The following is a 26,245-nucleotide window of genomic DNA, read 5'->3' as shown; positions in this document are numbered from 1 at the left end:
CTCCACAGAAAGATATCGGCAGCTGATCATCCACAGGTTGTAAGTATACACATCCAAAAATGAAAATACAAGTTTCCTTTGTGCTGATAAGATTGTATTATTGATCTTCCCATATATTAACTTTATGTTTTGTATATAAAGATAAACAAAAAATACACACTTGCATCCGGTAAGGCAGAAAGACTGCTTAACCTTTATCATTAGGCAAACAAAAGCTACATCAATGATCTACAACAGCAAAAACTGAGCTTTAACAACAAAGATTTCGCATGCCAGAAAGACAACCGAATCAATAACGCTAGCTTGATTCAGCAACCCAGACTTGTAAAGCTTGATCCAAATCCTAGAAATACATGTATAGGAACACAAAATCACAAGACCAAAAGAAAAAGAAAAAGAAAAATCAAAGAATAAGTGACGGAATTAACTTCAGAGTATCAAGAGAGCTCCAGTTCACCGTATCAGACTACAAAATAACTAAATTAGAAAAGAAATCCTATAACGAATACGCCCTTCAGAAAATATATATATATATCTAATTTATATAGAATACAGGAGACAGTTTTCCAGTTTCTAGGATAATGGATAGCACAACATCGCGGAAATTAAACAATAAAAAAAGGGAGAGTTTTTAACGTTGAATCCCAGAAAGAACTGAAATTAAAATAAAATAATATTTTCAAGAATGCCATAAAAGGAGTAGATTTCTTGATAGAACCACAGCGTTACACAGACCGGAAAAGGCAAGTTAGGATTTCGAGTATAGTTCATATCCCCAAGATGAAAAAAGAATTTCGAAAATCGGAAGTTTCGGGAGATGGAATTCCCAGCCCCCAGAACACAGAAAACAGAAACAGAGAAGAGAGTGATGCTTCAGTTAAACACGCAAAATTCCGTAATTAAAAAAAAAAAAAAACCCACAACAAATTTAATAATAAAAACACAAATAATAGAATTTCACAGAGTTTCATATTTTCAGTATTAAGTTAAAAAAAAAAAAAACTGAAACTTTGATCAGGGTTTATTTTCTTCTCCTTTAAATCTTTGAACGTACGCTTGCCACCGCCGAGGACCCTGTGAACGGGCTTCTCCCTTCCGAAGAGACGGTAGACCTTCGCCTTCAACGACGATGTCTTATCATCATCAGAATCCGACGAGGAGGAGGAGGATGAAGAGTCATGGCCGTGGACTTTGTCGGCGATCTTCTCGATCAAAGACTCGTCCTTCTTCTCCTCTTCCTTGTGATGTTCGTCCATCCCAGATTACAACCTTACAATACAGACACAGTATATACAGACGCAAGTTCCCAACTGCGCGTAGAGTGCAGTAGACTCAGAGAGAAGGAGAGAAGGAGAGAGATGAATCTTGAATTGTGTTGGAAACAAGATTCTGTGTATGCAATCTTTTCCCCACTCCTTAACTAATAAATGAAGAGAGGAGAGGGCGTCGGACTCGGGAGGCCAAAACCTCAATCTGGACCGTCCATTTTTGTGGTCCTGGTTTAAATGTCTAGGATTTTGCCGATTGTTCCTTTATTTTATTTATTTTTTTCCTTGTAGATAATAAATTTTTATTGTTGTAGTTGATATATATAAATAAAGTAGTTGGAGCGTTTTACATTTGCTTATTTTTAAATTTTTAATTCTATAAAAGTATTATTTTTTCAAAGTAATTCTAAAATCAGTTTCTGCCTTTCTATTATTTTCTAACAATTGATTTTCAAGTCAAAGACTGTAAAAACTCACTGAATTGATCGATATTAACAAAAAAAATTAAAAATAAAATTAAATAAAAATTAATATTTGTCCTTAATTGATTTATTGTAGGTCAAATATTTTTTTTTCGTCTAAACAACCTTTATAATTGTGAAAATATACCTCTCTGCATGCACTAATATATGAAGACGTATGAGGGTAATTTAGTCATAAAAAAATTATTTGACATGCAATAAATTAGTAATAAGTCAATCAAAGGTAAATGTAGATATTTTTTTTTTGTTAATATTAGTAAATCTGATGATTTTGATTAATGGAAAGACTTAATTGTTAGACGGAAGCAAGCTTTAGGGGTGTTAGATGTAATCTTCAAACTATACGAAATCTATGTGTTATTACACCAAATCATAGAAGAAAAAATGGAACTATCGCTATGTTTTAAGCATCCGATTCAAGAAAAAGCTTACAAGCCTTGAATCGCAATTTTAAGAGAATAATCATAATCTTCATTCTTAAAAATTGTAACCTTTTGATTTAAGTTTAGGGTAAATTATATTTTGTCATTCGAACTATACTTGTTTTTACATTTTGTCATCAAAAAAATTTTTGTGTCAATTTACCATCTCAACTTTGCGAAATTTGCACTTTGCATATATGATTGTCTTTTTATTAATTTTTCTGGTGGAAAAACATCAATTGTTGTGCATATGTAAAAAATATCACATTGTATAACCTTTAAGTATCACATGTGCGCTACATGTGATTTTTTTTAACAAAAAAGATTATCGAGAAATAGTTATAAATCACAAAGTGCAAAATTTCATAAAGTTTGAGATGGTAAGTTGACACAAAAAATAATTAAATGTCAAAATATAAAAACGATTATAATTTAAATGACAAAATGTAATTAACCCTTAAATTGGTGACAAATTCATATATCCATATTGTATCTAGTCTTGTAACTATTTTTATAGGCTCAAAACTTGTTTGAACAATGGCATCAAAATCTTAACCCTGCTCTTATTATCATTAATCTTTTTTTAATATTTTCAGTCTAACCATCTTTCTACGCCTTGTTATTTTTTGCAAACACTTCCAATGTTACAAATAAAATATAAATATTTTCATCATTTCATATACAATTTATGAAATCACTGTCATATTTCTTAAGGTAAATTATATTAACACCCCTGAAGTTAAGTTAAATTATACAAATACTTTCTATATTTTATTAAATTACAGTTACACCTCTTGAGGGGTGTTCATATAATATTTTTCAAGGAGTGTTTGTGTAAGTTTTGCATTTGAATAGGGGGTGTAATTGTAATTTTGTAAAAAGTAATGAATGTTTGTATATTTTGACCTAACCTCAAGAAATGTCAACCTAATTTATCCTTACTCAAATAGGGGCCATTTTAGTTATTATTTCTAAAAAAATAGACTCAAATTGACCAGGGGGCGGTATGATTATTTATTCATAACATAGGGGTCATTTTTTATATTAAAAATTTCATAAGGGTATTTTTTATATTTTATTATATTACAGGGGGTTAAAATGGATTTAACCCGATAGAGAACTGATAATCATAGTTTATAATTACTATTATTTTTATAAATAATCAACATATATAAAGGAGTTTAACCTCAATCTTGTAAAATAACTTTCTTTTCTTTTTCTTTTTTAAAGAATTGCATGTGTTTAGACAGGATTTAGTAAGAACCCCTACCAATATTTATACTACATTATTAAGTGAGAGTATCATTTTCATCTATTTTCTTTATTAAATATTATTTCATTAATTTCCCCCTCTTTTCATACCAATCAAATTATCAATTCTTCTCAATTTTCACTAATTCTAATAATAAAAATCAATTTTTTATTTTTTATTTTTTATTTATTTGTGCACGTTTATTTTAGTATGCCACGACATAACATTTTTCATAACTGCACTCATATGGACTGTAGAACAAAGGCCCATTAGAAAAAGAGCTAGTAGGAGGTGAAGTTTTCTAGCCCAATTGAGAAGAAGCCCAAATAGGCCCAGTTCATGACATGCCCTGGATGCTTGCCACGTGGTGGGAGCCATAGATTGGGGAATTTGATATAAATGATATTCTCTCGATATTCCTTTTCAATATATCTACATTTGCCCCCTTCTAATTTGATTATCGTCAGAAACAATTCCGACACCTCCGTCTTCTTTGTCGGTCCATTCAAATGAACGTTGTTGAGCTATAGCACCCCCACTATTTTTTTGATTTAGCTATTTCTTTAATGTATTTAATATAGTATTGAATTCATTTATGTGGAAGCCAAAAGTTCAACTCCATATATAGCAAATGCAATATTTATTATTATTATTATTTTTTTTTCTAGACTTGTAAAGATCTAATCCTGAAATTTGAAAATAATGAATTTTAGGTCATAGAGACTTATTATTATGATTATTTTAATCGAAAACTATGAATTATTATTAATTAAAATAAATTAATTATAATTATTTTTGTCAAATATTAATATCTAATAAAGATAATTTATAATATAATTACATCTAAACAACACTTACTATACAAAATAACAACATCGGCCTCGTTTACTTGTTATTGGGCAATTATAATAATTGTCTATAAATATTCACTTAAAGTAAAATAAATATTCAAAATATTTTATAAAACTTGAACCCACAGTTTCAAGCTTATTCATGAGATGTATACAGACCAATATATTTCATGTATGGGTTTAATGAAGATTGTGTAGCAGTTAGGAAGGCCTCACCGTTCCAGAGATGGCTACGGACACTGAAACTGCGGCATCACATGACTATTCTGCCGTCGCACAGACAATCGTGTTATAACCCAAAGCCTAGTCGCATTCTCTTTTTTCTTGTGATGGTTATGTGTCCCTCGCTTTCACGTTTTTTTTTGTTTTTTGGCTACCACGCTTTCACGCTTTCAAGTGGCAGCGGGAGTTATTAAAACATGTTCAGAGTAATAAGAGAATTTGGATGGATTGAATTAAAAGGCCACGGACGAGTCGAGTCGGCTCGCAAAATTCATGGCAATTACGAGCCTGACTCGAGCTTGTGTTTGCGAGTCCGAGTCGAGCCTGCTCTAGCCCGAGGCCAAAATACTCTTTCTAAAGGCTCGGTAGCTTTTTTTAAATTTTTATATATATTTAACTCATATATTATAATTATTAAGTAGTATCACATATTTTAAAATTAGCTAATGACAAAATATGATATTTTTATTTATATATCTAACCCATATACAAAAATAAGCTTAATCAACAAGTTAGTAAGTTCATTATTATTACTATATATTTTTTTTATTTTTTTTATTATTTATTAAATTATCTAATAGTTGAAGAAAATTAGAAATATGTTTTTGGTAAAAATAATTTGGACTTGTCAATCTGACATAATAAATAAAAATTATAAAATATTTTTATTTTAATTATAAAAATAAAAAAAGAAAAAGAACCCGGAGCTCAAGCCAAAATATTTTGAGCTTGTCGTGGTTGAGCTCGAGCCAGTCGAGCTCGGCTTGTTTGCTGCCCAAATATATAGAAACAAAAAAAAAAAAAAAAAGGTTAAATTCCAATGACCTCTCATGAGGTTCGGTATAATTACGAATACCTTCTTTTTATTTTAAAAATTATAAATATCCCATAATATTAGATCAAATTATGTAACTCTTGGATGGAAGTATTAAATTGTCAACTTTACCCTTACTGCAATTGTTTTTATTTTTATTTTTTTTTAAATTTTAAAAAAATTGAACGGAATGGATGAAAAAATTAAAAAAAATACAATTAGTTCATAAAAAAATCATTTTTTTCAAAATAAAAAAATTATAATTCTTAATCCAAAAGACCGTTTTGGTTAATTCACCACAAAAAATGGATAAAAACTTAACGGATTTGGCAAATTGTTAGACGATTGTTAAAATTAAGAAGTATTGATAATTTTTCAAACAAAATAAGGGTATTCGTACTTATGCCAAATCAAAATGGCCAAAAGAAAAAAAATCATAGTTTGAGAACCAAAAATATATAAATGATTATGTTTGAAGATCAGAATCGTAATTATCCCATTTAAGACGTGTTTGCAATATTTTCTTCTTGTATATTAAATAATAATAAAAGTTGAAAATGTATAAAAATAAAATTATACAATGGATAAAAGGTGGAATTTGAGTTTTGGGAGAAAATAATTTAATACTTATAATTTTATCAATAATATATAAAAGTAGAAATTAGTAGACAAGTGCTCATAATTTTTTATTTTTGTCCCATTTAATTTAAATAAATTTAAAAGTAAATTATAAATAAAAAAATAGAAGTGTTTTTAGGTAATTTTGAATGATAAGGTAATAAGTATTTATTTTAATGCAAACACCTCCTTCATCATCAACTCACACAGCTACAAATAGGCTTCGCCAAAACCTCCCCAACGCTTCACCCTCCATCTACCACCGTTTCCACTTCAACTCCACAGAACTCTCTCTCTCTCTCTCTCTCTCTCTCTCTCTCTCTCTCTCTCCATTATAATTGCTATACTGGCGCTGCCAACTATGGAAGCCTTCACTTTACTCAAATACTGGCGTACCACCGGCGGTACTGGTGGAGGCACTACCGCCCTCTTCACCGGAGACTCCACTTTCACTACACGCACCACTACCAACACTATTGTCGCCCCCATCGCGAATAACAGCCCATACTCCGACGACGGAGAAGACGGGCCATATTTTGACCTTGAATTTTCACTGGCCGACGACACCCAAGAACCGGCAGGAGAAGCCGTAGAAAACGAGGATCAAACGTCGGAAAATGCAGAAGCTGAAAGTGTGTCCGGCGCTGAGGAGTTATTATCAGAGAACGAAAACGATGAAGAAGAGGAAGAAGCAGAGCTGAAATTTGCTCTCACAAGCGATGAAAGAGCGGATCAGGTTGCCACGCTTTCTCCTTCAGATGGGCTCTTCCATTTAGTTCCCATCCGTCCTTCAAGCGTTAATTTGAGTGGTTTGGACGAAAGCTGCAAATTCCCTGTTTCTTTACTCAAATCAGCAACCAAGATCCGGGTTCTGTTGCTGAAGCTCAAGAAATCAAAATCTGGAAATGGGTTTCTTGAAAAAGCTGAGAAATCCAAGAAACGTGAGGTTAATGGGCAAGTTTCGGCTCTTGATGAGAGAGAAAATCAGGGCAAAGACAGTGATGATAAGATGCTTACAGTTAAGTTTAAGGTTGACGAGTTTAAGGGACCGCTTGTTTCGCTGTTTGCAAGAGACAATAGCTCGAGAGCTGCTTCAGATGAGAGAAATCTGACAAAGGAAGTGGCGAAGTACTTGAAAGTGCTGAAGCCTTTGTACAGTATTCGTGTTTCAAATCTCTACTTTGAGAAGATGAAGTTTTCCGGGCAGGTGAGCTTTCGAGGAGGAGGTCCCGCGGCGGAGAAAGGGTGTCATCAGATGCCGGAAGCGGCGACGCTGAGCAATGTCAAGACTCATCAGAAGCAAGGGAGTAACAATCTCCAGACAGGGCTGAAAGTTGTGCGTAAGCACTTAGGCAAAAGCCGGTCAACTTCCGCCGCGGTGGCGGTGTCCCCGTCGGGAAGGATGTCGTCCAACCGCCACGACGCGGAGGATGGGATTCAAGGCGCTATTCTGCATTGCAAGAGATCATTCAATGCTTCCAGGGGTATAATTCTAATGCATATATTTTACTTATAATCATCCTCACGATTTCTTGGAAACAATTATGGATTAATTAGTTAATAATTTCATTAATTATTTTTGTTCATTGTGAATTTTCAGATGGCGAGTCTGCTATGTTGTGTCGGTCAGCGAGCGATCCATCGTACGACAAGTCTGTAGTAATCTCAGCAGCGGAAGTTGAAGGGACTAAGGTTTAGGCAGGGTTTTACTTTTAATTCTTGTAACATGTAAATATATGTCAAATGGAAAAATTAAGAGCAGCTGAAAGTGCTAAAATATTCGCCCTATCAACATTTCAGTCTATGAAAACGAGGTTATATGTACTCTTCAAATTTCCTCGTCACTATCTTTATATTTACGACGCACAGCATGTTAATATCGTGTCGTATAAAATGAAAAAAATAAAGCTGACATATAAATCTAGACTTAAAATTATGATCAAAATAAATAATACACCGCACGAAATAAAATAAAACAATTAATATACGCCACATCATTATTATTAAATATGTATAACTGAACAATAATTATTATTACAATCGACAAATAATTATTATTACAGTCCCAATTTCATAATTAATAGATTATGGGTTACAACTTCATCAGCCAAGCGCACAAATGTTTTACTATAGTTGGAAATGCTTTTTATTAATTCTTGAATTTACTTTTGTTGTACTATTGATTCTATGAATTCCAGTTATAATAAATAAATTTACTTGAGAAAAAAAAAAAAAAAAGTGTGATATTTTTATTTTTGAACCCATATTTGTAGGCAGCGGAGTGGGTAAAAAAGTGTGATATTTTTACTGTTGAACCCATATTTGTAGGCAGCGGAGTGGGTAAAAGTGGAGACAGAATCCTCAGACAACAGTGAAGTAACAGCTTTCCTGTTGTTTTCTTTACCACTGTCATAATTTTATGAAAGGAAGATATTATGAACAATAAAGTCTGGACATCAATAAAAGATTGGGAGAAGGTTTGTTTGGTAAATGAGAATAAAAAAACAGAGAATTTCAAATGTTTGCATTACCTGGAAAACACTACTGTCTGACTTCAATTTATTATGTATTGCTGCAGTAGACCGTTGAGGAGTTGTTTTTCTGTAATTTTGTATAATCATACATGGCCTTAATAAAAGAGTTATTATTATTGTTAAATGTTTAGATATGTGTTCACGTCAATTACAAACGAAAAGTTTCAATGACTTACACTTCACAGCCGTTTTTCTGCTGATGATGAGACGTCATTTCAAGACAAATTCATTTTAATTATTTCCCGAATTTTTCCGTCTCACTCATTTTAATTCGGGATTTAAATGAAATCCAATTTAAAAAACGAGCCAAACAATAATAATAAAAAAAAAGAATAGCAGTTGCATGCAAAATATAAAATTTTAATTAATCATATGCATTATGCATAGTTGTCAAGAATGTGTGCAGCGGATCAGACGGGATTACAAAGTAATTAATTAATTAATTATACTTAAAAGGTTGGGGTGTCATAAGATGAACCACATCTTTATGTCCGAAGGGTTTCAGAAAATATTATTAAACTGTACCTAAGTTTGATAACAATGATATCTTGATGATTTCCATATCAAACATATGCATCATTACCTATTCCTCTACCAATATTTTTATTTAATTACTTCAACCTAAAAGAAAACTGAAAAATTATTTTTTTGTCTTCCTGTAGATTAATTTTGATGCAATCACTGCAAAAAAATTAATTATACCCGATATTATAACAATAGCAGCTTAAATTAATTATGGTAAATTAATACTATTCGCCACAATCAAATTGAATGATACAAAAAATTAAATTTTGACCAGAAAAAAGAATAGCAATTTATCGTTCTGGGAGGTAAATTGCTTCGTTTTAAAAAATACAGGGTGCTAAATTACTGCATTTTAAAAAATATAAGGGATAAATTGCTATTTTTTCTTCATAAAGCGATAATTTGCTCATTTGCAGTATCATAGGGGGGTTTGCTTGCGTTTCTCTTTGTTTTAAACTATAACAAAAATATTTACTATGATTATAGTTTTTAACTGTGACTAATATTTTAATTTCAACCCGTAATTAGTATTTATTATATTTTTATACTTTTAACCATAACAATTTTATCATTACCAAAAGCGATAAATAGTGATCCAAATAGTTCTAGTAATAGGAGTCCTCATGGTACTGATATCAAATTAAGACATATATATATTAGGAGATTTTGGAATTATAATATAAATATTCGAAATATTCCAAACATAAATGATTGAATAATTTATGAATAAAATTATTTTTTTCTGGGTATATATAAAATTTCGTCTTTATTCTAATTGATTTTTGAGCATTTTTTTTTATTTCCCAGTGATTAAACTTTATTCCCCATTAAAAATAAATAAATTCATTTTTTTATATGATGCCTAATTATTTCTTAATTATGTACGTGTACGTATAAGTATATAGCACGAAAGTGATTATTCGAGTTTTAGATATTCTAATTAAGTATTAATTTGAAGTGGGAATATTTAATGTTACCTAACAATTAATAATTAACAACTACATGTAAGAATCTTAATTGTCTAAAGCTAAAATGAGTAGTTAAATAATGAAGGGGGCATGTGAAATGATTTGCCAGTTTGGTCCTCCAAATCTTTACATATTATTTTTTTTATTGATATCTCTAAAAAGTGTTTTTTTTAATAAATTAAGAGGGGGTTTGGGTAATTAAGCTTATCTGAATATCTTATAAGTTGTTATATCTTATAAAATCTTTTAAGAGTTTAAAAAATATTAAATTTAATTCTATAAAAAAGCCTTTAAAGAGATTGGATAAAAAAATTAAATATTAATTAGAGTTTATACGATGTTAGAGTATTCGACATAATAAATTCTTGATTTATAATAATGATTGAAAAGACCATCACACTATTAAAATTTAAAACATAATATAATAGATATTTTTGCTCTGAGGAAAAAAAACGTCAATTATATGAAAGGTAAAACTAAAATACTAATAAAATTATGAGAGTGTTTTTGTCTATTGGATGTTAAGATTAAAGAGCTTAAAAGATTTTATAAAAGAAATAGGCTGAGCTTACTCTCTTTTTTTTCTTAAATATCTTATTTTAAAATCTTATAAGCTCTTGATAAAATACTTACCGAACATTTTTGATGACTTAGCTTTATTAAGTTCTAAAACATCTTATAAAATAGGTTATATGTTATATTTGGTCCTTTAAGTTTTAATTTAAAATTACTTTAGCATCCCTAAACTTTAATTTTTACTTCAGTTTGGTTTGTCTGACCATTTTTTGATGAAAATGTGGCCAGAGTTTGGCTTTTTAGAGGATAAAATGGTCAATTTAAGTTTAATTTTATCACTTTAGTCTTTTAAATTTATTAAATTATCAAATTAGTCCTTTTCAGAAAGAAAATAATTTTTTATATTTTTATATGGTGGATATGATGTAATTATCTTGTATGAAAAATAAAAATTTTGAACTCTTGTGAAGATAATAATAAACCTTGCTTAACCTAAAATAAAATAGTATCTTTTTGTTTTTTATTTTCAAAAGTGACAAAAAAATCAAAATTATGAATAAAGTTTATAAAACTTATCTAATTTGAAAATATAATTAAAAAAGTCTAAGTCATTTTTTTAATATTAGGAGTTAAAGATAAGTCTAATAAAATTAAATCTTAATAATATTTATTAAATTAATAGCTATGATTTTGAAGAAAAAGTTGATGGAATGTATTTTTAACTAGACTAATGTATTTTTAACTAGATTATTTGGTGGATTTTATATATATATAAAATTCATTTCAAGAGGTTTCTTAAACTGAATTATATATATACATATATATATATATATATGAAAATCTACCAAAGAATCTAATTAAAAAGTATAATCTATCAATATTTTGTTCGAAACCCAAATATTTAATAAATATTGTTAAGGCATTGATTTTAAGAGGTTTCTTAAAATTAATTATATATATGTATGTATGAAATCTATCAAATAATTTAGTTAAAAAGTATAAGGGATAATTACATTTACACCCCCTCATCTATTGTCTTTTTACACAAACTATCACTGTTTTTTGAAAAATTACAGAAACCACCCCTGACAATCTTTAAAATTAAAAATGCTCATGTTGACTAGTTCAACCTTTAAAACACTTTTTCGAAGATAAAAATGCCCTTAGGGGTGTTTATGCAATTATCAAACGGTAGAGACAAAGTAATGTTTATGAAAATGAGTAATATGACCCATATATTTTTTTTATTATTTATACCAATTTTTAATTTAAATATAAATTATTATATGAACTTTTTTTTTTTTATTGAATTTCTATATAAAATTACAGTTTTTATAGACAACTACAAGGTTGTTGGAGAATGTCACAAATTTGGGAGAGCATGAACTCAAAGTTGTTGAAGAATGCTAAGTCCCCCTTAAATTTGGAGCATAGTCCCCAATGGATGGCTAATCCTCCTCAAATTTGAGGAGTAGCTAGAGGGTCCCCCTATTCGAGGGACTGTTGCAGCTGTTTTGTATTCGGGGAATAAGGATATTGCCTTTTTAATTTTTTAGAGAGGTGGTTAAGGAAATCTCTCCCAACTAGAATCCAAGTCTATTAAAGTTATTGTACTTCTCCTTGAGGGCGCCACGTGTCCCTAACGAGGCTACTGGTCATTCGATTTTGTCAGAGGTACCTGCTGAGGTCCTTCATAGCTGCCAACTAGGTTCCCCATGGGTGCCATGTGCAGGACTTTTGAGTTTGGCTGAGGACTTTAAGTCGTTAAGCCTCCTTGTGGGCCTATGACGCCTTCTTAGATTCGAGTTTTCTCGAATTTAGACTGGTTGGACTCTATTTTTTAGTGACGTCTGCCTGTCCCACTGTGCCTCTCCTGAACTGGGCCCTCTGGGGGTTATTATGGCTGTCTAGACCTTTTTGGATAATATATTTTTATACACATCAATTGGGATAAAGAATACTAACTAATCAGTGTTAGACAATGACCATTAGCCGTTATTTCCACAGGTGACGCAACAAAATATTTTTTCCATATCCAAAATAGTGAAATTGATTAACCGTGATTAAATCTTAAGTTTTTGTATTTGTTTTATACGACTATGCATGGTACATAATATTAATTTATCATGATTTTTAAGCGAAAGTCATTTATAATAATAATCTAATAGATATTGTTTTAAATTAAAATAAAATTACTTTAAGAAGCTTTTCTTGCAATCCCAATGGCCGGCTACTTGCATTCACATTGATTATGCAGTTTCATTCTTACAAGCCATGACGAGGTCAGCTGTGTTTGTCTTAATTGGAAAAATATTCTAACCGGGTTTCCAAGGCTTTGAATGCTAACTCTGAACTTTGTTTACTGACTTCTTTTCTGGATTTGTATGCAAATTTAACTTTGAATATTATTGGGTTAAATTGCATTAAACTAAATAGAATACTAATGATAATTTAAAATAGAAAATGGGACTAACCACCGACTTAGCTTAATTAAAAACATTTTTCTTACATCACAATTGAGAAAAACATGTTTTTATTTTATTTGTTTTACAATAAAAATAAATAAATAAATCAGATTCAACTCGTAACATCCCACCACTAACATACATACTATTCTTTTTGTAAAAAGCTCTCCATATAACCCCGACTAAAAAAACCTAACCACAAGAAATGTTTTATTCATTATTTGACTAAGACTGCGTCTGATTTGATGGGCAGATTTAAAAAAAGAATTTTAAATGATTTCATTTAAAAAGACTTTGTTCAACGAAACATAGTTCAAATTTTAAAATCTTTTTAAATTTAGAATTATCCAAATAAATATAAATTTGTTATTAAGAATTTAAAATTCATAATTTCAAATTCTTCAATCCAAATACAACGTAAGTCAATTACTTAATTGCTCAACTTAATTATTATAGCCACATCAACTCGATATAAGTCTGTCACTGTTCGTTCGTAAGATATTTATATAAAGCGATTAACTTTATGCTTTCAAAAAATTCAAACTCGTGAAATTCAAGTAAACGAGCGCTTGCCCGATTGTCGTGGCGGGCAATTCCAATTTCATTATTTTTATGCCAAATTTTCTTTGTAATCTTTGTAGGCTTTGTCTTCACGTCACCTGAATGGGGCCGCCTTGGAATATTTCAGGAGAATAATCAACCATTATGTGCTACCTTTTCCAATTTCTAATTATATATAATAGTTCCCTTCCGTTCCAAAATATTACGTCTGTGCGACTTATGAATTTTAAATTATTTATAATAAAATATTATAAATAGCCAATACTATTTTTTTTTATTTAATTTTCGAAATACAAATACTCATTTTTCAAATTCTTTTTAATGCAAAAATAACACATGAACAAAATGTTTTTTACATCAAGAAAATGGCATCACGCGATGCATCTCAAAAACAAACAATGAGGGAAATATAAATATATATGAACACAATATTAAAAATTATTAATAAATTAAGGATAGGATCATGAATATCTCATCACTTGCACCTCAACTCCTGCACAGCATTTGTAGACAAGTTAACAGTCATGCTACAATTCATCTCAGCCGACTTCTTCCTCTTGATCACCTTCATCAACTCCACCTTACCCCTCATGGCCGTGTCGACGCTCAAAGCCAACGGTCCCGAATTTGTACCCGAAACATTAGTCAAATCCGCGATGACATAAATCTTCTTAGTAGACCGTGCCCTGGCCCGTGAGTCAGGGATCACGAACTGCCCGACGACGTTGTCCCCTGCCCTGATGGTAGCTATGCTACCATCGTAGTTGTAACGTCCAAAGTTGGTGTTCTTGATCAAAACACGTGCGGTGAACCTAACGTTCCCGTTCCCATCGTTGGTCACGGCCACGTCCCCTAGCCGGACCTTGGGGCTCTTGACACGCATAACGGTGAGGGCGAAGACGAGGATGATTATGGTTTGGAAGACGGCGAAGGCGGCAATGTAGGCGAAGCATTTCATACGCTTCTTCTTCTTGATTTGCTCGGCGGATTGGTAATTGTTGCCGTATTCTTCATCACTTCTTGGTACTATTGAGGCTGGTGCTAGGGGGTACCCTTGCGCTTGCTGCTGGTACTTTTCTGCCATAAGTCCTCTTTGTTGGGGGAGCTGTAAAGTATTTGAGTGGAGAAATTGAGATATTTGAGGGATGGGAGAGTTGGTGTATATATAGTTTTGATGTGTGAGGGGAAATTGGCTAATGAAGTGAGCTTCGTGGAAAATAGGAGTGATTTGAAAAATGGGGCAAAAGGGGAGAGAATATGTACGTGGAATAACGCGTGTAATTGTTTGAAATTTTGGGCTTCTAGAGGGACATCATTGTTCTTGGCGTTCTACCTCTTCACATTAGGACAAGAAGAGTACGGACACAACGGTCGTTATATAATATACAATGAATAGAAGCTTCTGTCTAACTAAGTTTGTGTGAAAGCTGATGTGAATTGTGCCCGTGACTCCGTCTTTCCCCCTTTTTTCTATTTTTATTTTTTTAAAAGTTAATTATATTTAAATCTCTTTTAAAAATATAAAATTATAATTTTCCCTTATAAGTACAAAAATATAAATAAAAAAAAATTGATATAATTTTTGTTTGTTGATGTCGTCCAAACTGTTGGAGGTTACCCACGAATATACAGTTTTCACATCGAATACTCTGACATCGGTTAAGATAATCGAATCCATAACCATAATTTGATCGAAAGTAATGCGTTCTGATGAATTAAATTAAAAATTGTTGACGGAGTCTCCCAATACGTTGAAAGGGAGAGTATCATAGTTAATTTATTTCATATGAACAAACCCTTGAATTGTTGGGAACTATTCAAATAAAAATAAAAATAAAAAGGGCTGTTGATAAATGTATAGTAAAAACTCAATACTGACACTAAAATTGTAACAATTATTTGCAAAAATATTTTGGGGTGAATTACAATGGCTTTTTTTGAGATTTGATATAATTACAAATACCTTATTGTTGTTTGAAAAATTATTAGTACCTCCTTTAGGTCTTCATCTATTTTTTGTGGTGAAGTGATCAAAATGTCCTTGTGAATTATGAAATATAATATTATCTATTTTTCAAATCTTTTGAAACTTTTTTATGGACTAAGTGGATATATTTGTTTTTATAAATTTTTAAAATTTTTCATCCACCCCGTCCGATTTTTTTACTATATTTTTTTTTGACAAAGGTTGACAAATTACATAATTTAATCAAACATCAGGAAGCATTTGTAATTTTCAAATAATGAGAAAATATTTATAATTATGTCAAATCTCCGAGAAGCTCGTATAATTTACCCTAAATTTGATTGCCATTAATTAATCATTACTATATATTTATCACTAATTATTGTCACTACATAAAAATTAATGTCGTTTTAATGTTTTCGATAGTACAATTTTTTACATCACTACAGAAAATTTTATCATTTATTTCTTGCAGTGTTCCGAATAAAAATAGTCTACATAGTTTATGGACAAATAGCTATATATATATATATATATACATATATATATACTTTTATTTCCCCTCAAATTCATATATATACAAACACATAAATACATATGTATCATGTATGTTATACACACACAGAGTGTGTGTGTGTGTGAAAGTCTTTGCCCGGGTCTCTAAGTCAATGCAATATTTCATTTCGAGATTTGTTTGCTTGATAAATAGATTCATTGTCATCAGTCAATTTTAGTTTGATTAAATAAATTTTATTTTATTATAAAAAATTTGAGTAAATTCAACTCCAGTATATTTAATTTTCTTGTATAAAGTTATGTACACATACGAAATTGTATACATATAAAATTTTACATATATAAAGTGCATATATGAATTAAAAATATATACGGAATATATATAATACTATTTAGTAGAAAATATTGTCGCATCAACTAACGTTACAAAAAAAATTGAGTTTTCGCTACACTATAAATAACCACCACTTAAAAATCATGGTAAATCAATATTATATTAACGACCGTTAAATAAAAAGTTAAATTTTTACCACGATTAATCAATATTCGATATAATTTGTAGTCTTAGGCAAAATATTTGTCATGGTTTTAGCCATGGGTAACGTTTTGGTGAAACAACGACTAATGGCCGTTGAGAAGTCGTGATTAATTTTTATTTGCCATAAATTTTTTCTTTTTAACTATAGTAATTAATCGTCGAAAAAAATCATATTTTTTCTGATGCAATATAGCTATCAATATCTAATTATATACAGTACTGATCTGATTTCACAACCAATATATAAAACGAATCAACAAATAATACGAACAATATTGAAACCAATACATCCAAAATCAAAATCAAGCAATACGTATGATGATCACTAATTGCACTTCAAATCCTCCACCTGTCGAGTGCCCAAATTGATACTCCAATCACACTTCATTTCTCCAGACTTATTCCTCTTTATAACCTTCATTAGGTGCACCTTCCCGCTGACCTTCCCTCTGCTGCTCAGCCTCAAAACTCCAGAGTTTATGTCATTTCCCGACAGCCCCTCCGAGCTTACATCCACCGAGATATTAAACTTCTTGGTTTTTCTAGCGCTGGCACGCCCCCGCGGAACGACCATTTCTCCAACTTGTACGCCGTTGTACAAGATGGAAAGCGTGCTGTTCTGGTACTTGAAATGTCCGAAGTTGGTGTTCTTTATGGTGACTTGGGCCAGCAGCCTCATGTTGATGGAAGTGGAGTTGTTGTTGTTGTCGGAGCTGAAGCTCTCCACTGCCATGGCGTTGAACCTGACCTTAGGGCTTCTGACTTTCATCACTGTGAGAGCAAACACCAGAATGATCGCAGTCTGAAAAACGACGAATGCTGCAACGTAGGCTAAGCATTTCTTGTTGTTCCGTTTTCCTTCTCCCTTAGACATGGCTGAAATAATGCTAGCTAGGTTGTAATGGTATCGAGTAATTATGTAGGGAAGATGTCGTGTTGTTGTTACACGAATTTGATGAGTATGTATTGAAGGAGAGAGAGATGAAGAGTGGATTTGTTTGTGTTTGTGTACATATATATATATAGAGAGAAAGGTTATAAGTTGTCGAGATGGGGGATATGCACTTGACAAAAAAAAAAGTGGTTATATTTGGAAAGAAGAAAGCGAGTATTGACTAAGGTGCGTGTAAGAAAGAAGGTTCCACTTACACAGCGTTGTATTACTAAGTCGCCCCCAACCGCCATCCCACACCTCTGTCCGCACTACAATTTCAAGCTATTAGTCGCGTTCTTACACTGGGATCAATGAAAATGAAATTTCAAGGAAAATGATCACAAGAATTTATTATGGGGTTGAAGCTATGAAATCTTTTCGAGAGATAATAGAAAAACCTAAATAATATTATTCATTCTAAAACCTAATATCATTTGTATACGTAATTTATTAAATAGATTTAGATTGGTCTAGGCAGAAATGTGTTGCCACCCCTTCCACATCGGTGACTGCTGACCGCCCGCCTGCATTCCCACCCCCACACTTTTTTGTGCATTTATTAATATTATATATCTGTATATTTGTATATATTTCATATTATTTATTGTATAAATTTAGTTTTATAATTGTAATAACCTTTTTTTTAAAAAAATTGAATAACTTAAGTCATTGGTCTAACTCAAATGAAGGTGAGCATTTGATTTGTATATCAAATATAAACTGTTGGTCTAAATTAGAAAAGATATGAATGATTGTTTTGTTTATTAAATCTGGGCTGTTGATATATATAACAAGATCTAATGTACATTAAGTGTATAAAAGTTATTTTATAGCTAAAGTTTAAGTAAATCACACCAAATGCGCATGATGCTCAGCACTTGGATGAAGGGGGCATTTTTCACATTTTTTAGAAATTGAGAGAGGTAAATTGATGTTTTATTTTTTATAAAGGGGCTATTTGCCTGTTCCATGTATTATAGATAAGTAAATTGCAATCTGCCTATTATGTAATTATTGGATGAAGGCTTAGAATTGTAAACTCTGCTCTTGCTGTATGTTCTTTATTTTTTTAAAAATTAAAAATTATAAAAAATCTAGATGACGTGCACATGGATGGAAAAATTTGAAAAATTGTTCACTTAGTCCATACAAAAAATTTAATATTTTTTAGAGATCAAATTATAATTTATTGTCCGCAAGGACATTTTGGTCAGTTCACAACAAAAAAAGAATGAAAACATAACGAAAATTAATAGATTGCGTACGTAGTTGATGGGCGTTGATTAAAACTATGAGAATATTGATAACTTTTTAAAAAGTAACAATATTTTTAATCCAAACCTTATAGAAATTTTTTGTATTTTACTAAAAGAAAAAAAAAAGGTTGCCACAATTTCATGAGTCACTTCTGCGATTATGCATGTTCATGTCGATGCATAGGAGGGATGTTAGAAGAAGTCAGTTGTCAATAAATACAGTTAGATCTGGAGTTAATTAAGAGACAATTCTGTAATACTGATCAGTCGCCCTCCCCTAGAAATTAAGTTTATAAGTTAAGAGTTCTAATTAATAATTGTAAGGGATAATTACATTCACTAGAAAAAAAAAATGATATTGACTACAATTTTAATAGCTATGAACTAGAAATCATGGTAAATATTTTTTATTGACCATGGTTAAATAACACCGATGCAAAACATAGGTTTTCCACCATGAACAAATTATTTGCAATGACTTTTAGCCATGACAAATGTTTTTAGCTACTCTCGCAGATACCACGGCCAACAACCGTTGCATGGCCATGGTCAATGACTATTTGCTACGGCTAATTTGTTATTAACCATGGCAATTAGTCATGGTTAAATGTTACAGTTTTTGTAGTGACTCCTCTTCCTTGAAATTTTTTGTAATTACACATAGATCCCTGTGGTTTGACAAATTATATTTAGTACATTTGAAGTTTGCTTTTGTTTAATAAATAAGTCTCTCCATTAGTCAAAATTCACTGAATTTGTTGATATTATAAAAAAACTAAATGAAAATTAATATTTACCTTCTATTGACTCATCGCAGATCAAATACTTTTTTATTAAATTACCCTTATAATGGTGAATATATACCTCCTCATATGTATTAACGCGTGAAGACGTATGAAAGTATTTGGTTATAAAAAAATTTAGTTGATATGCAATAAATAAATAATAAGTCAATTGGGGGTAAATATAGAAATAAAAAATTATGCGGTTTACGCTGAGAAATTTTTTCCTTTCATACTAACATATAATAAGATTTGTATATTAATGATGTTGATTTTGGTGAAATATTTGAAAATTGCAGCCCAAATATTGGATAGGATAAATTCTATTTGAATGATGGATTTTATTTTGAACCAACCAGCTTTGTGTTCCTAATTGCTCTATATATTTGTTATTGTTAAAGAAAGCACATCTTGGGGTTTTGATGGGTCACTTTGTTATTTCTAAGACCTTTGGAGTCTTAAGTGAACATTTTTATTGGCCAAGGATGTGTAGAGATGTTGACAAATTTGTCGGAAATGCATAATTTGTCATAAGGCAAAATCAAAGTTTGATCCTCATGGATTATACATGCTCCTCCCTATCCCTAATGTACCTTGGAAAGATGTTTCAACGGACTTTGTGTTGGAATTACCTAGGTCTAAGAGGGAGAAAGATTCTATTTTTGGTGTTGTAAACGGATTTTCTAAAATGGCACACTTTATTGCACCCCCATAAAGTTGATGATGCAAACACTGTATGGGAGAGACTTCAACGAGCTTGTGCTACCACAGATTCGTTCCAGAGTTTCCCGACGGTTTCAATTTCTCATATTACAGTATTCTGTTTTGATCATAAGGTTGATCTTGTTAGGCTTAAGAATGAGTGCATTTTCTCCAAAGGTAAATCCAAACAATGGCGTTTTGAGGTGACTTGGATTCAATCTCCACAATGTGACGGGTCGTTGAAAGAGGATGATGGAACTCAATTACCAATAGGGGCTCGGATGGTATTTCTCCTCAACCTGCACACTACCGTGATCAGCTTTGCACATGGAGTAAACTGACATTCCGTTGTGATAAAAGACGGGTTTAGCAGTTGGAGAAACGCCTGACTCATATTTTGTCTGGTTCGTTGACTATTGAGTGCCAGGAGGAAGCATTCTCCATTAGGAAGGAACTGGAACAAATAGCAACACATAATGAGACAGTTTGGTGTCAACAAAGTAAAGAGAGCTGGCTACGGGAGGGCGATAGAAACATCAAATTTTTCCATCAGCGAGCTAGCTAAAGATTCCCGTCAAATCCAATTCCAAAAATTAGGTAGGACGACAGTCAGTGGATTGAGTCTGAAGAGGGGGTTCATAGTTACATTCAGGATTACTTTCGAAAAGTGTTTGCCTCCAACCAACCAAAAGAGGAGGACATAGCCTTGGCGATAGCGCAATTGCTCTCGATAGTGACCTCTAGTATGGCGCAAGAGTTCCTACTCCCAAGGCCTTGTTCCAGATGGCTTCTTTCAAATCCCCGGGCTCCGACGGCATACCTCCGATTTTCTTTGAATCCTTTTGGCATATTGTTTTTGATGATGTGACTGCTTCTGTCTTAAAGTTTCTTAACTCATTTCATTTCACCCGGGGATGAATGACACCCATACCGTACTTATTCCTATATGTAAATGTCCCAAATTTCTTTCGCAATTCCGATCTATCAATTTACGCAATGTAACATATAAGATTGCTTCTAAAATAATTGCTAATCGTCTAAAGCTAATCTTAGATAAGGTAATATCCACTGCGCAATCCGCTTTTGTCCCTGGAACGCCTTATTACTGATAACATTTTGTTGGCTTTCGAACTTAATCAATTTCTTAATACTAAATCAAAGGGAGCTCAGGGCTTTATGGCGCTCAAACTGGATGTTAGCAAAGTATATGATAAAGTTGAGTGACCTTTCCTGGGGCAGGTATTATCTTGCCTTGCTTCCTCCCCCTTTTTTCGTCCCATCATGCTTTAGATTTCCTCTGTTTCTTATTCTTTCATGCTCGATGGTCACCAATGTGGTTCCGTCTCTCCATCGAGGGACTCCGTTAGGGGGACCTTCTATCTCCTTACCTTTTTCTCCTCTATACAGAGTATTTTAGCTCTTTACTCCAACAAGCTGAATAGGTGGGGCGTATTCCCGGGGTGTCCATCTGTAGAAGGGCGCCTAATATTTCGCATTTGCTTTTTGCTGATGACACGGTTATCTTCAGCAAAGCCTTACCGGCGGTCGCCTAGGCTATTTTGGAGGTTTTAGACATTTACCGGCGGGCCTCGGGACAGGAGATCAACTTTACTAAGTCCTCAGCCGCGTTTAGTAGGAATACAAAGGAGGAGGTTTGACAAAAAATGTCTGGCACTCTTTGCATATGAAGGGAGAATGAGATGGAGTTATATCTGGGACTTTCCTCGAAGGTGGCAAGCTCAAAGAAAGACTTATTTGACACTATTCAAGACCGAGTTTGGAGGTGTATTTCGGGGTGAAATGAGAAGCTACTCTCCCAGGAGCGTAAGAAGGTTATTATAAAATCTATTATCCAAGCGATTCCTACCTATGCTATGGGTTGTTTTCAAATGCCTGTTACACTGTTATCCGAAATTCAAGGGATGGTGGCCAAATTTTGGTGGGGAATCAAGGGAAACCGCAAGATTTATTGGCTCTCATGGGATCGATTTTGTGATGGTAAGTTTTGAGGGGGTCAGTTTCGTCAGTTGTCTCTTTTTAACATTGCCATGTTAGCCAAGCGATTGTGGAGAATCCTTAAGCATCCTAACAGAATTTTGAGCAGAGTGCTTCCAGGGTATTACTTTCTACAGGAGATATATTTTCGGCATCTATTTGTTGGCACCCTTCTTTCACGTGGAAAAGTCTGATGGTAGCTCAATCACTGTTTTGAGCTAGTTGCCATTGGCTGGTGGGATTCAGGTCGTCCATTCGTGTCTGGTAGGACCCTTGGCTTCCTAGGCCTCTCTCTTTCAAGCCTATTACTCTGTCCCACCATTGTCAGCAAACCTATGAGTGCTAGATTTGATTGATCCATCTCTTGGGGACTGGGATCCTGTGAAAGTTGATGACATATTTTAGCCGGAGGATAGGGAGGTTATATTTGGCATCCCCCTTAGTCAGTTGGGCGCTGAAGATATCCTTGATTGGCACTATTCAACGTCTGGCTTGTTTTCGGTGCAAAGTGCATACCACCTTGCCTGCTATTTGACAAAGCAACATGGCCCGAGTGATCTATTTATCTCTGAACAGGCGGGATGGCGGTTCTTGTGGCAAGCTAAAATCCCTTGTAAAATTAAAGTGTATTTGGGAGGGTTGTCGCAATGCTCTCCCAATGCGTTCCAATCTTGCTAAATAGATGCAAGGGGTCTCTTCAGTTTGCCACATTGCAAAGAGGAGGGTGAAGATACCTTTCATGCCTTGGTGGGCTGTCACTTCGCCAAGTAGGTATGGGGTTTAGCGAACTTCAGTGCTCGTATTTTCTTTCTCGAACCTTTAACTATTCTCCAGTGGGTGGTGTCAGTTTCTTTCTCCTTGGACATAGCAAAGCATGGTCGGTTTCTGTGTGTTTGTTAGACTTTGTGGTGGTGCAAGAATATCAAACTTATGATCGGGGAATGCTTGGACGCTGCCACAAGTGACGTGTTTTGCAGGGAAGCATCTTGAAGCTTTCCTCGCCTAGAATGCGGACACTACTTTAAACGTGCACATCCAAATCCCGAGCTCTTGGGTTGGCCCTCCTTCAGGGTGTGTTAAATTTAACTTTGACGGGGCTATCTTGAATTGGGGCTCAGTGATGGGTACTGGGGCCGTAGCAAGAGATGACAAGGGTGTTTGCTTGATTTGGATGTCGCGACAGGTGCACCAGAAAGGGAGCAGGGAGACTTCAGAAGCTTTGGCAGCTAGGGACGCCATTCAGCTTGTTGCACGGCGGGGGTGGAAGTCCATTCTCGAAAGAGATTGTGCGGTTTTGATTAGTAAACTCAGGGCAGTGAACAGGGATCTCTTCTATATTGGTCTTTGGTTTTTGATATTAAAAGCTTTTTGAGTCTTTTTTCCTTATCTCATTTCGTCTGTGTTAGGTGTCATATTAATTCTGTAGCCTATTGCTTGGAAAAATCCGCTGTATGTGTGATGGAGGGAGTAGCTAATCTTCCCTCATAAGCCTTGCACATTGTCATTTCTAAGTTATGATAAGAATACAGAAATGTTTTCCTCTTCAAGAAAAAAAAAAAAGTTGATGATGCCTCTAATATTACTAATTTTTTCTTCCAGAAAGTTGTGAGGCTTCATGGTATGCCAAGAACTATAGTCTCAAATCGGGATGACAAATTCTTTAGCTACTTTTGAAAAACCTTGTAGGGCAAGCTTAGAACTAAGTTACTTTTCTCTACAGCTAGCCATCCTCAAACCGATGGGCAAACAGAGGTGGTCAATGGGACACTTTCGACCTATGTTAGTATGTTAGTAATTTTGGTGAAGTAGATGTAAGTAATTAGCATATAGTTATTATTGAGTTTAGAAAATTTTCTAAGTTAGTTAATTTTTCCTTTTATTATGCAGTTTTGTTAATACCAATAAAATTTTATGAAATTTTAACTAATGGAGCGAGACATATTTATTAAATGAAAATAAATTTAAAAAATAATGATATAATTTTTTAAATCACAAAATATCTATTCGTGATTTCACTATATTTCAATAGAGGGATGTATAATTACCCCTAATTTTAATTGTCTCAACAAGTATAATAATTCGGATGTGTAGTGAAGTATATTGACTTTCTAGAAGACATATGTACCATGAATCATTGTAATAAAAAGTAGACATGCATGCGTGAGCTAAGCTGATCAATTGGGAGGAGTGGATGGACATGATCAGGCGGCCATTTTAGACTGTGACGTACTATATCTGCAAATTAATTAATTCATAAATGAATCCTATTAATTATTGAATTTCTTTATTTTATTATTATTATAGTACGACCATGTTCCAATTTCTTCACCTAGTCAGGTAATTATAATAAAAATTATTACGGGGTACTATAATCAAGCTTATTATATACATATATATATATATTATTAGCTAGTGCCAATTAGTAGTGGTACTTACATGCTTTAATATATATATATATACGTACAAATTCTTTATTGTATTTCATATTAAGCAATCAACTTGTTCCTTATATATATACATTACAAAAGAATTCATTATTCTTTACATTATAAATCACTACATTTAAAAATAATATTAAACCAATACTATAACGATCAAATAAAATTAATTCCAAAATTTGAATTTTTACCACGGTTAATTATCAGTATTTGCTACACTTTTATCTATACCAAAATATTTACTACAATTTTTAACTGTAGCAAATATTTTAACTTCACTTGCAGAAACAAACAACTAATATAATGATTGCTTGCATCTTACCAGGATAGTTCCCAATGTATACTTACAAAGTAGCAATCCAAATTCACAATAAGAGGAAACAATATACATAAAATGAATCAAAAAATAACACCAACAATCTTGAAACTAATATACAGAAAACCCAAACTCAATACATATGATGATCACTAATTAATTGCACCTCAAATCCTCAACCTGTCGGGTAGCCAAATTGATACTCCAATCGCACTTCATTTCTCCAGACTTGTTTCTCTTTATAACCTTCATGAGGTGCACCTTCCCGCTAACCTTCCCTCTGCTGCTCAGCCTCAAAACTCCAGAGTTCATGTCATTTCCCGACAGCCCCTCCGAGCTTACATCCACCGAGATATTAAACTTCTTTGTTTTCCTGGCGCTGGCACGTCCCCGGGGAACGGCAGCTTCTCCAACTTGTACGCCGTTGTACAAGATGGAAAGGGTGCTGTTCTGGTACTTGAAATGTCCAAAGTTGGTGTTCTTTATGGTGACTTGGGCCAGCAGCCTCATGTTGATGGAAGTGGAGTTGTTGTTGTTGTTGGAGCTGAAGCTTTCGATCGCCATGGCGTTGAATCTGACCTTAGGGCTTCTGACTTTCATGACGGTGAGAGCAAACACCAGAATGATTGCAGTCTGAAAAATGACGAATGCTGCAACGTAGGCTAAGCATTTCTTGTTGTTCCGCTTTCCTTCTCCCTTAGACATGGCTGATGGAAATGCTACCTCGGATCGATGTATATGAAATTTGATGTGAATGTATTGGTGGAGACAGAGATATTGAAGAATGAGTGAGTTTGAGGTGAAGGGCTGTCTGTGTTTGTGTACATATATATAGAGAACAAAATTCAGTAGTAGAGATGGAGACATTTGAAAAAGTAGTAGTTACGTTTTGAAATTAAGAAGAAAGCGTGTCCGGATGACTTTTGACTAAGGTATGTATATATAATTGTAAGAAGGTTCCACTTCCACTGTGTTGTAATACTAAGTCGCCCCACTTGAGGCAACCGCCATCCAACCCCCGCCCTCCTTACAATTTTAAAATGCATCATCTGGATTTATTCTTTTTATTGTTTTGTTTTGGTTTCTAGAGATAAAAATGAAAAAATAGAGGTAAATAAATGTTAGAAATAATGTATATATTTGAATTTATTTTTTGATATAACTTAAAATAGTATAAAATCGGTCACTTATATGTTTGGTTTTGTTTCTTGGTAGACACAACTTTACTGGTTAATATCAAATAATATCTCTTTTATATGTATTTATATATATACATACATATAAGAATCGGTATTGTCCGGGAA

At 32.9% G+C, this 26,245-nt stretch overlaps 4 protein-coding genes across 4 annotated transcripts in view; 1 reads left to right on the top strand and 3 right to left on the bottom strand.

Moving 5' to 3' along the window:
* Window positions 1–1,414, bottom strand: part of LOC105158363 (reticulon-like protein B2) — a 2,674-nt gene extending 1,260 nt beyond the window's left edge. Inside the window, exons 1-2 of the mRNA XM_011075105.2 lie at window positions 1,055–1,414; window positions 1–22 (exon numbers count right to left, since the gene is read on the bottom strand). The exon at window positions 1–22 is cut by the window's left edge and continues 141 nt beyond it. Of these exons, the coding sequence (XP_011073407.1) occupies window positions 1–22; window positions 1,055–1,256 (224 nt within the window). The 5' untranslated portion in view covers window positions 1,257–1,414. The remainder of the gene's footprint in view (window positions 23–1,054) is intronic.
* LOC105158357 (probable membrane-associated kinase regulator 2) lies at window positions 6,136–7,785 on the top strand. The gene is made up of 2 exons (XM_011075091.2): window positions 6,136–7,413; window positions 7,530–7,785. The coding sequence occupies exons 1-2, from the start codon at window positions 6,291–6,293 to the stop codon at window positions 7,625–7,627; spliced, it is 1,221 nt and encodes a 406-aa protein (XP_011073393.1). The 5' UTR covers window positions 6,136–6,290; the 3' UTR covers window positions 7,628–7,785.
* Window positions 13,974–14,582, bottom strand: LOC105158347. Its single transcript, XM_011075079.2, has one exon. It carries the CDS (start codon window positions 14,580–14,582, stop codon window positions 13,974–13,976), a length of 609 nt encoding a protein of 202 aa, XP_011073381.1.
* Window positions 16,709–25,752, bottom strand: LOC105158339 (late embryogenesis abundant protein At1g64065-like). The gene is made up of 2 exons (XM_011075066.2): window positions 25,612–25,752; window positions 16,709–17,357 (listed from the first exon to the last, which is right to left on the bottom strand). Exons 1-2 carry the CDS (start codon window positions 25,644–25,646, stop codon window positions 16,844–16,846), a joined length of 549 nt encoding a protein of 182 aa, XP_011073368.1. The 5' UTR covers window positions 25,647–25,752; the 3' UTR covers window positions 16,709–16,843.

The sequence above is a fragment of the Sesamum indicum genome, linkage group LG1 (genome assembly GCF_000512975.1).
Source record: "Sesamum indicum cultivar Zhongzhi No. 13 linkage group LG1, S_indicum_v1.0, whole genome shotgun sequence".
NCBI lineage: Eukaryota > Viridiplantae > Streptophyta > Magnoliopsida > Lamiales > Pedaliaceae > Sesamum > Sesamum indicum.
This window is presented reverse-complemented; position numbering and strand designations above follow the sequence as displayed.

What these genes read in the sequence shown, in the direction of transcription:
- LOC105158357 (XM_011075091.2), top strand. Translation starts at nt 6,291, where the DNA reads ATGGAAGCCTTCACTTTACTCAAATACTGGCGTACCACCGGCGGTACT. An exon ending in ATCATTCAATGCTTCCAGGG is followed by an intron (nt 7,414 to 7,529) that starts GTATAATTCTAA and finishes GTGAATTTTCAG; the next exon opens with ATGGCGAGTCTGCTATGTTG.
- LOC105158347 (XM_011075079.2), bottom strand. Translation starts at nt 14,582, where the DNA reads ATGGCAGAAAAGTACCAGCAGCAAGCGCAAGGGTACCCCCTAGCACCA.
- LOC105158339 (XM_011075066.2), bottom strand. Translation starts at nt 25,646, where the DNA reads ATGTCTAAGGGAGAAGGAAAGCGGAACAACAAGAA. An exon ending in GGAAAGCGGAACAACAAGAA is followed by an intron (nt 17,358 to 25,611) that starts ATGCTTAGCCTA and finishes GAACAACAAGAA; the next exon opens with ATGCTTAGCCTACGTTGCAG.